General features: G+C 30.8%; 1 protein-coding gene across 1 annotated transcript; it reads left to right on the top strand.

Moving 5' to 3' along the window:
• LOC109352762 (probable choline kinase 2) lies at positions 253–6393 on the top strand. The gene is made up of 9 exons (XM_019594956.1): positions 253–420; positions 1540–2136; positions 2471–2592; positions 2681–2876; positions 3433–3550; positions 3630–3677; positions 3786–3886; positions 4369–4495; positions 6079–6393. Exons 2-9 carry the CDS (start codon positions 1621–1623, stop codon positions 6186–6188), a joined length of 1338 nt encoding a protein of 445 aa, XP_019450501.1. The 5' UTR covers positions 253–420; positions 1540–1620; the 3' UTR covers positions 6189–6393.

The following is a 10389-nucleotide window of genomic DNA, read 5'->3' as shown; positions in this document are numbered from 1 at the left end:
GCTATATATTAATTCAAACAATAAACAATCATTTTACTGACATCTGTGTTGTCCTTGATAGTTGTTTTGTTTTGACTATTTGAATGAATTCAACGTGATTGATTCACCATATGGAATGTTGGTAATATAACAATGTATAAAACACTAGAAAGAATAAAAATTCAATTTTGGTATCTTCTAATTTTAGATAACAAATTTCAAAGCAAGATTATGAGTTGGTGTTCCTTCTCCACCCTACTTTTGGCATTTTTTTGTTGGGTGATGGAACCAAAACCCATATATAATCTCTTTCATTTCCTTCAAACCCTTTCAAAAACAATAAAGCCACACACAAAGGATCTTTCTGCTCATCTTTTTTTCTCTCTCGCCGGTCACCGTCACCGATTGCTGGCCACCAACCACAGGCTGTTCCTTTTTGAGGTTTGTGTCTTTGGATTCTTTGCTGAAGAGTTTAACTTTGACATGCAATGGCTTGTTTCAATTGTTGTGGGAAAATGAGACTGATGCATCAAAATTGTGAAGTTTTTCATATTTGTGTTTGGTTAAATTCTTTTCTTGCTCCTTATGGTAGGATATTCGAACAAGTAAATAATGAGGTATTTTTAGTTTCAAATTTTTTAATTGGGGTTTTGAGTTTGAGAGTTTTCTAATTGGATTTCTTCTACCTTAACAGCATTATTATAGTGCTATAATTATAAGCTGGATGTAGGAACTTAGATTGCATTTAATAGACATGTTAGAACGATGAAATGGAACAAAAAAATGTGTTTGTTATTCTATATTTTCTAAATACCATTTTGGTTTTAAAGGGTAGAATCAAAGATAACAGAATATATAGTAAATGGGTTTCCAAATTTCTTAATTAATATGATTGTTGCAGTTCAAGACAAATTTAATTTGGGTCCTACATTTAGCTTACCGTTAGAGTTTCATATAGTGCTCTATCAGTTTGATCCATATAGAAATTCTTAAAATTATAGGATTCCATATTACAAACTTTACAATATATAGAACCTATGTGAATATTTTCAACATGTATAGAGATCTATCTATAGATTATAAGGAAAATAACTGGTTTGGTTGTATACATTGGAAAAGAAAATGATGAAATAGAGCTAAGAGAAAGTGCAAGTAATGTTCAATAGAAGATTACTTGGATGCGAAGAAATTGGTTGGAGAGAAATGGTTTTGGTTCCAGTATGTTTATCCTTATCAATTTTCAATCTGGTTATAGTTTAGGCCTCACCATTATAGTTTAAATATGTATTTTACCAGCTAGAGTTGACTCAAATGAATGGATGAGAAACTTGGGTTGGACTTGGATTCTTATTCAGGATCCCTTATTTGTGGAACACCCTGCCCTGTGAAGCAATCTATCAACTTTTACCGAACAGAAAATGAATGAGAGACTTGCTTGTGTTTAGCGTTCACCAATTTCAACACTGAATAATCTTTGATTTATCTTATTTTCATGACTTGAATGGCTTGTACATACAATTAATCATTTTTGCTTGGGGGTATTATCCATTGCATTTATAGGTTTGGAAGCTTTAAATAAAAGGAACTTGATATTTTCAATAAACCCTTTCCGCCTCTATTTGGAGTATTGGAGAGTTTTTAATGGCTGCAGCTAAAGATTCTGTAAACAACATATCAGGTGGGTCACAAAATCCAGCATATGACAAAGTTGACAGTGCAGAAAAACCTAGTAATGTTAAAGCTAGTGTTGCAGAAAATCCGGTAAATGATAAAGATGTTGTAGAGAATCCTGTAAAAAATAATATAGATTCTGTGGAGAACTTTGTAGACAAAAAAGTAGATTGTCTTCCTATAGAAGCAGAGGAAGGGTTGAAATCATTGGCTGGTAAATGGGAGAATGTACTGGATGTAAATGCATTGCAGATTATTCCTCTCAAGGGTGCTATGACAAATGAGGTATTCCAGATAAAATGGCAAACAATAGCAGGGGAAAGCTCAAGGAAGGTTCTAGCTAGAATCTATGGTAAGGGTACTGACATTTTCTTTGATAGGGATGTTGAGTTCCGAACATTTGAATGCATATCAAAGAATGGGCAGGGACCTCGTTTGCTAGGAAGGTTTGCAAATGGCCGCATTGAAGAATTCATCAATGCACGGGTAATATGACCTTTATGTTTTACTCATCTTGATACTTTATATCCTTAACTAACTTCAGGAAAATTATTTGGACGAAACTTACGTGTTGTTCTTTAGCTTCTTTTTGTGGTGTTGTTCTCTAGTACGTGTTATATACTTATTAGAAAACAACAGCACAAGCACTATAAGAATGGAAACTGTTGAATGAATGTAATATACTACTTAAAACTACCTTCAGTTTTGATTATTCATCACCATTGTACATTATTTATAAAATGTAGTTATTGCTCTTATTCTTTTTGTACTGTGGCATCTATGAACCTGAAATGCTCATACATTGTTGCGGATTTATCAGACCTTATCAGCATCTGATCTGCGCGATCCATCTATTTCCGCTCTTATAGCGGCCAAAATGAAGGAGTTCCACGATCTTGACATGCCTGGTCCAAAAAGCGTGTACCTTTGGGATAGATTGCGGTATGTTCTTATCTCTGTGACAAATAAGAAAGCAGTTATTAGTACAGTTTTGATCATTTGTTAAAGAAGTTTATTTTTAATGTTTCAGAAATTGGCTTAGTGAGGCAAAGCGTTTGTCTTCCCCCGAAGAAGTTGAAACATTTCATTTGGACACAATGGACAAGGAAATCTCTATTTTGGAAAAGGAACTATCAGGCACTCACCTTAAGATAGGGTTTTGCCACAATGATTTACAATATGGTAACATAATGCTTCAGGAAAAGACCAATTCTGTGACCATAATAGTGAGTTTCTCCTTATGCCAGTTAGTGAAATTATGGTTTGTTGCAGACACCTCCGTGGGTGAAATAAGCTACTATTTGATTTTCTTGTAGGACCTACTCTGAAGAAATAATTAGTTCTACTTCCATCATAATAGTCTAGCCAAGTCATATTTCATTAAGACTTTAGAGCTTGTTTCTTATATATAGTCACTTTCCATTTAGCATAAAAACCTCTTTGCACTATTGAATGTTTGTGGACACTCTATACACTTTAATTGAATTGTACCCAAATTACAAAATCAGGTATAGAAGGGTCAAATAATTTTTTAGAAGGAGCAAACTTTGGGAGATAAGGAAATCTATTTGATGACAAATGATTTTTAAATTATATAATTTCAAAAAGATTGTGAATGATAATTGCATGCGAAAACAGAATTGTTTCCTGCAACAAGGGTGATCACTTTTTAATGGTTGATCTTTCTTTAATCATTAGCACAATCCTTAACAAGAGTCAAAGTCGTAAGGATTATAGGCCTTAGCTACGAATTATGATATTCATGATGCACTTTTGTAACAGGATTATGAATATGCAAGTTATAATCCTGTGGCATATGATATAGCAAACCACTTCTCTGAGATGGCTGCCAATTATCATACAGAAACCCCACATATTCTTGACTTCAGCAAATATCCTGGTATGAGGCTTGTTGAATTTCTTCTCATTCATTATGTCCAGCCAAAAACTGGTTTTCAATTGATTGTTTCTCTCGACAGATTTGAAGGAGCGTCGAAGATTCGTGTCTACATATTTGAGTTCTTCAGGTGACTTCTCGGTTTTTCTATGTTTTAAAGATTCTATTGCAGCATTGTTCTTTTGGTTTTATTAAACATACCATGATCATTTGCTGAAATTATTGGACTTGAACACAGGAAAACAACCTAGTGAGAGTGAAGTGGAGCAACTACTTAATGATGTTGAGAAGTATACACTTGCCACTCATCTATTATGGGGCGTGTGGGGAATAATTTCGGTATCTTCACTTTCTCATATGATGTTTAAGTTTAAGCTTCTTATATTCTTTAGGGTGGAGGTGGCAGAGTCCTTGGAAGCAGATGAGTTATAAAATACACCTGATGTATGTGCATACATCCATAAATAGAAACCATGGACTAATAGAAAAAGAGTCATTATTATAACTACAAATCCTATGCTTCTGTTTATGCAAATGATGTACATACACAGAGTGCACTGCATAATTTCTTTGGAAGGTACCCTCTGAAGCCAATAAGAGGCTTGTTTTCATTCACCAATGTTTTCCCACATTTTAAACACATTATACCCTCTGAAGCCAATAAGGACCCCCTCTAAATAATACATTTTTGTGGATCCTGAAGCATAATTCAACCTTATTTTTTTAATGAGAAAAGCATTATTTTGCCATAGAAAAGCTTATCCCAATGGATATACACATTTTAATCACTAATACTACCTTATCTTTTGAATGCCTTGTAGGAGCATGTGAACAAAATTGACTTTGACTACAAGGAGTACGCGAAACAGAGGTTTCAAGAGTACTGGTCAAGGAAACCATATCTTCTAAAATCTGATGATGGATCTTCTAAACATAATGTTACTCATGGTAATGCTACTTAACTAAATTTGTGTTGTTTTGTAATACTGCACTAGGAATATGCTGTCACTAATAATAACAAGTAACAGCAACAGGTAAGGTTTTATGATGTTAATTAACTGTGGTACATGATTTTAAAACATATGTTGAGGCTGCTAGTTTTAACAAAGCAAATTGATATGTTTCTGAAAGTACTTTGACAATATTCATAATCTTCAATACAAAAAAGTTAAAAAAAAGAAACAACTTGGAGAAACAAGCAGAGTTGCATCACTTGCATGGTCACCCCCATCCACCGAGTGGTGGATCTTGACCTAAAATTTAGGAGGGGCAATAATATTTAATTGTAACATATTAATTGAATAACAAAAACTAAAAAAGATATAGATAATTGTTTCAAAATAACATATTAATCCTAAATAATGATAATAATTAAAAATTAAAAACATTAAAGAAAATGTACATTCATTTAAAGTGACACTCTTAGTTAAAGACTTCAATTCATTGATGATTGAAGTAAGAGTAAAAATTTCAGCTATTTATATTCTAATATAAATCATCATATTATCTACAAGAAATTTATCTTCTATTTTACTACATAAGTTTGTTTGGTTATCTTCATTGTGGAAAATAATATTCTTATAGTAGTTAAACCAGAATAATTAAGAAAAGATGGATAACTTGATAAAGTAAATTATATGCATTCACTTTTACCATATCATCAAAGTTGCACTTAATTCAGAGATGATTGATAGTTTTTCAAATATGAATTACTAACAACATCAATAATAAAAGGTTGCTATTGACATCTCAAATAAACATTTTTTTACTCGCATTGAAGTCCACAGTATAATTTTTGCACAAAAATACATATGTCATAAATATTAAATAATTTATAAAAATACATAGAATATTAGGATTTTTGTTACAAAAGTTTGATAAATACAATTTGTGATCTTATAATATATTCTTAAGTGTAAAATCATTATGAATTCAAATAAAGTAAAAATATTATAAGCAATATCTACATTTACACATGTAAAAAACTTTATCTATTATCTATAATTTTTAGAAGGAATATACAATTTATATAAAATAAAAATATATATTTAATATAAGATAAATAAAAATATTTAAAAAAAATCGAGGGGGCGTCCTCATGAAGCTTCGCCACTGCATATAGCCTACATATCATGTATCGGGTTCGATATACAAAGTATTGAGTAATAATGTAAAAAATATTGAACCGTATAGAATTGATTACAACACACTCGAACCGGGACCATGAAACGTGTAAATAGGAAGACAACGCCTAGGTTCGAGACATGCATTAGTGCCCTACATGCTACATGAAAATCTAACGTTTAGCACCAGTTTGTATCAATTGAGCTATAAGGTGGTTAGCAAGATGCATAATGTTGAGGGAGCATTTAGAAGAATTTATTTGGGTTTATCTTATCTTATTATATATATATATATATAAATAAATAAAAGTAGGTATTAGAAAAGTTTATAAAAATAAATTATGAGTTTCTAGGAATAATGAGATTTGATATTGATTCAATACACATCATATTAATATTGAAATGCAGGTGAGAAAGTATTGACATACCCTACCAAAGGAAAATCAGAGAAGAAACCAGTTATCTTCAGGAAGTTGAAGAAGCTTTTTGGTCAGAGTTTGTTAAGATCTAAACACTAGAGCAACCCTTGGAGGAAATTCATTGGTTTATATGTCTGTAAAAGTGTAAATGGAGAGAGAGGAAAATCATAAGAAAATTGGTTTTATTTCTCTTCTCTTTATCATCTCTTCTCCAAGGAAAAAAATCATAAGAAAATAGGGTACATTGTAACTAACATATCTTTCAAGAACACAAAAATAAATCATAAAAATAGAGTTGTGTGTATTAATTCTCTCTAAAAAGAAATATAACCTTTATAACTAAGTTCTTCATATAGATTAAATTATAAAAAAAAAATGTATGCGAAAATTTTATATAATCAATATATCATTTATTTTAAATAAATATATTAATACAAATGAATATATACTACGTCATAAATCTTTTCACTAAACAACATTGGATGAAGATACACCACCACCAGAAATCCGTCGTGAAAAACCAACCAATCAAGCCATCAAATCCCAATGAAAATCCTAACTTTCTTTAACCTCCTATGGACCAGGATCACCTGTACCCATTGGTATCCACATGATGTACCAATCCAATTAAAAGAGGTTATTTTGTTAGAATTTGTTTTAATAAAAAACTTAAATTAATATTTTATATTATTTTTGGAAATATGATTGATCAGGGACAAGGGGAATAGTCTTTTTGGGACAGAGGATCCTTGTCCAACCTCCTATATGAGTGTTCCTTCATACTCCAACCCTCATATAGTAACATCTTCCTCACATAACTCATTCATACACTCAAGCTTGTTTTACACCTTTTGGGATTGTATATAGGAATAAGTTTTAGCATAATTTATTACTGTCAAGAAAGGCATGCATTGTTTGCAGCTTAGACTTAAACGCAACATACTCAACATAGATTCAAATGTTGTTAGATATATGCCAGCAAACATCATTCACATTGCCTATTTTGGGTTTTGCTTCTTTCGTATAAACATATGCATGTTTTTAAATGGCTAACATCTGCAGCCAAATATCATTCACATTACCTGTGTGGACCCCTCTCATAATTTTGTCCTACCATCTTTACTCATGGAATTCCACTCCATCACGTGAACACATATTTAGGCATGTTGTCCATTCTTTTTCTTATATTTATGGCCATGTCTTCTCCAATCTTCACCAAACGTTTTTAGAAAGCATAGTCTCTATTTCTTCTCCAATCTTCACCAAGCAACTCTCTCTTCTCTATTTCTTCACACAGTCTCAGGTATCATCTCTCTCTTCTCTATTTCTTATCCAATCTTTGCTCTCTCTGCTTATGTTTCCCTTGAAATTTTAATCATATTGGATTGAAAGTTCAAAACAATTGAAATTAAATCATAATGTTCTATAATAATTTTTCAAGCGTTTATTTGTTATTAGGTTTTGTTAATTTTTTGTTTCCGTTGTCAAGTATTGCAGTCACTTGATCTATGTTTTGTGTTTCCATAAATAGTAATTTTGTGTTTCCGTTGTCAAGTTCAGACAATTTCTTGCTAGTATATGCTACAATAATGGTGTTTGAAATTAATGTGGGTGGTAGTGTGAGAAACTTAAAGCCAAATATCCAATATCTAATAATGTTGAATTCAATGTCACCCTGTATATATAGTGATGATATATCTATTCTAATTTTTGTTTACATGAATGTCACAGAGTGAAAATGTTTCTACTTTCTAGTACACTACTGAAGTAGAGATATCTATCTTTTATTTCTTTATATGATAGTTCAAAGCTGGGAAGTATAGATCCTCAATAACTTTCCCTAATTTTTTATTTGGTTTCTTCCTTTAACATGGTTTATCTGAATGTATATCTCACTTTCTTTATCCATAATTTTAAACTTCTTTTGAGAATGCTCAGTAGGCTTACACAAATATGTTACATTATCTTAGTAAATTATGTAAACCAATAAATCAAGGAGTTTATAGTTTAATACTTTGATGCTTGATTGTTCACTGTTTCAGTCCTCTAGTGTATACCATATTTGTCAAAAAATTGTCCATTATTTATGTCTAGAGAATAATCATATGTATGTATCAAAGTTGAGTATTTGTGAGTTATAGAATGTAACTAATGTGCTCAATGAAGTTTAACAATAGAAATTGCTTCCTATATTTGTCTACCAATCTTATATTGTGAGCATGAGTAAAAACAAAATTATCAACTTATTTGAAACCATTTTGTTCATGTTCTCTTTTGGTTTTTATTAAAATGAGGTCCCCTCGATCACATGTATTAGTGTACTTTGTCCATGCTTCCAGCTGTAGTTACTAGATGAAGAAGGTATTCCTATTTATGTTTAGTATACACATTATGATCAATATGGCCTAAAAATCATTTCTCCTCTTTAATTAGGAAGGTTAATTGGGACCATTCTTTAGTTGTACCCTATTAGATTTCTTTCTCCACTTCATTTGTCCTTGGTTGTATTTGATCGAGAGATTTGTGGTTTAATCTTTGTATTCTACTCCAACTAACTTTAGGCATTTACCATCACAATCATTGAACTTTAGGTATTTTATTTGAGTCACATGTCTTGCTAATTAGTGTTCTAATGTTAACAAATCAAAAAATATACTGAGGTAAGTTAAAAAAATCCAGTGAAATATATTATTCGGGCTTATATGTAAAATATAACCAAAGAAAATATAACCAACTTTATTATATACAGTATCATAGAATATTTTAATTATTTACAGTATCATAGAATATTTTAATTATATACAGTATACGAATATAGTGAGTAATGCATTTGAAATATTAACATGCAAATATGAAATGTCTCAGCATTCATCAATATCAATTTTACTAATAAATTTTTTGTAAATAATAGGCAAGGGACCAACCTAGAATCTAACTTGAATCATAGACAGGGAGTCTATATATGAAGGTCAAATCACAACCTTTTACTCACCTTAATTCAATTAGATATAAATGAACCATAACTATATAATCCTACTCTGAATACATTGATCCCAAAATAAAATAACATCCAAATTTTAAAAATCCCTATTGAGGCCACCTTTGAAGAATTTCCACCTTCCAAGTAATAACCTAATTGTCTCAGTTTTGTCTTATCAGAAACTAATAGCATTTATCCCTAAGAGAAAGAAAGATCAAAGAAATCAAAACACAAATTTGATTTATATATTAAGTGTCATAAATAGAAATGTCAATTAAAACATATTATACCTTAAGTTTCTCAAAGTGTTACACCATAAATTTTAAGTGCTCAATTTCTCTTGCTTTCACATGTTCAAAGAGAAAGAAGTGGTTGTGGTCATATACCCCTACCAATTTTATATCCATTTCAAAAAAAAATTAATGTATTTCACGGAACCTCAAAAGTCTCATGTTCATATAGCATGTGAATCGATAAAAAAGACCCAAACTATTGGATAACTTACTAAAGAGAAATTATGGTGCGAGAAATAAGAGGATCCACATCACTTCTTGTTTGGCATAGTCATGGACATTCCAAAGACTAATATTGCCCTTATTATCCACACAATCAAAATATGAGTATATATATATATATAATAGTTCAATGGACAAACAAAGTATTTTTGGTTTGTAAACCAATAAGAGAGACATAGATAGGTTACCAAACTAAAATAAGCTTCCACTGCAGGTCTATAAGTTGTACTTGAGTTGAGAACAAACTATTTGTACTAATCATAGGAATTGAACAATAATTCATGTAGCAAAATATTTGATTGCATTTGTGCAAGAAAAATCTATTAAAAATGAACTAAAAATTTGTAGCATCTTACACCTGAGTCTACAACTATTATTCTTAGTTCTTATTATGTGCTCTATTGAATGTACTTATTAATGACATATGTTATTATATATAAATGTAAACTTTATAAAACACTTTTAAATAGATTCATCTTAACTCCATTTCTACATGTTTACATATAACTACATTAAAAAGACTCATTAAAATTAAACTCTTAAACAAAGTTAAAGATAAAACATAATTATTTTATAGACAAAACTCAATATAAAAACAATATAAAGGTAGCATGTATATAGAATTGAAAGAAGAATTTTTTCCAGATTAAAGCATGGAACCTGCATCCTATTATGAGTTATGAGAGATGATTTTTGGCTTACCTTAGTAATGCTAAGCAAACTTCCACTCCAGTGCTTCCTTATTAAAATAACAATCTAAATAAAAATTATGTATGCAATTGACATTATAGTGTCAACAATGAGA

This window comes from Lupinus angustifolius, chromosome LG07 (genome assembly GCF_001865875.1).
Source record: "Lupinus angustifolius cultivar Tanjil chromosome LG07, LupAngTanjil_v1.0, whole genome shotgun sequence".
In the NCBI taxonomy this organism is placed as follows: Eukaryota; Viridiplantae; Streptophyta; class Magnoliopsida; order Fabales; family Fabaceae; genus Lupinus; species Lupinus angustifolius.
Note: the sequence above shows the minus strand (reverse complement) of the source record. Positions and strands in the feature narration are given on the sequence as shown.

Bases quoted from the DNA above. Each gene is read 5' to 3' on its own strand.
- LOC109352762 (XM_019594956.1), top strand. From the start codon at position 1,621: ATGGCTGCAGCTAAAGATTCTGTAAACAACATATCAGGTGGGTCACAA. The intron at 2,137-2,470 runs GTAATATGACCT...CGGATTTATCAG, and splicing joins AAGAATTCATCAATGCACGG to ACCTTATCAGCATCTGATCT. The intron at 2,877-3,432 runs GTGAGTTTCTCC...CTTTTGTAACAG, and splicing joins CCAATTCTGTGACCATAATA to GATTATGAATATGCAAGTTA.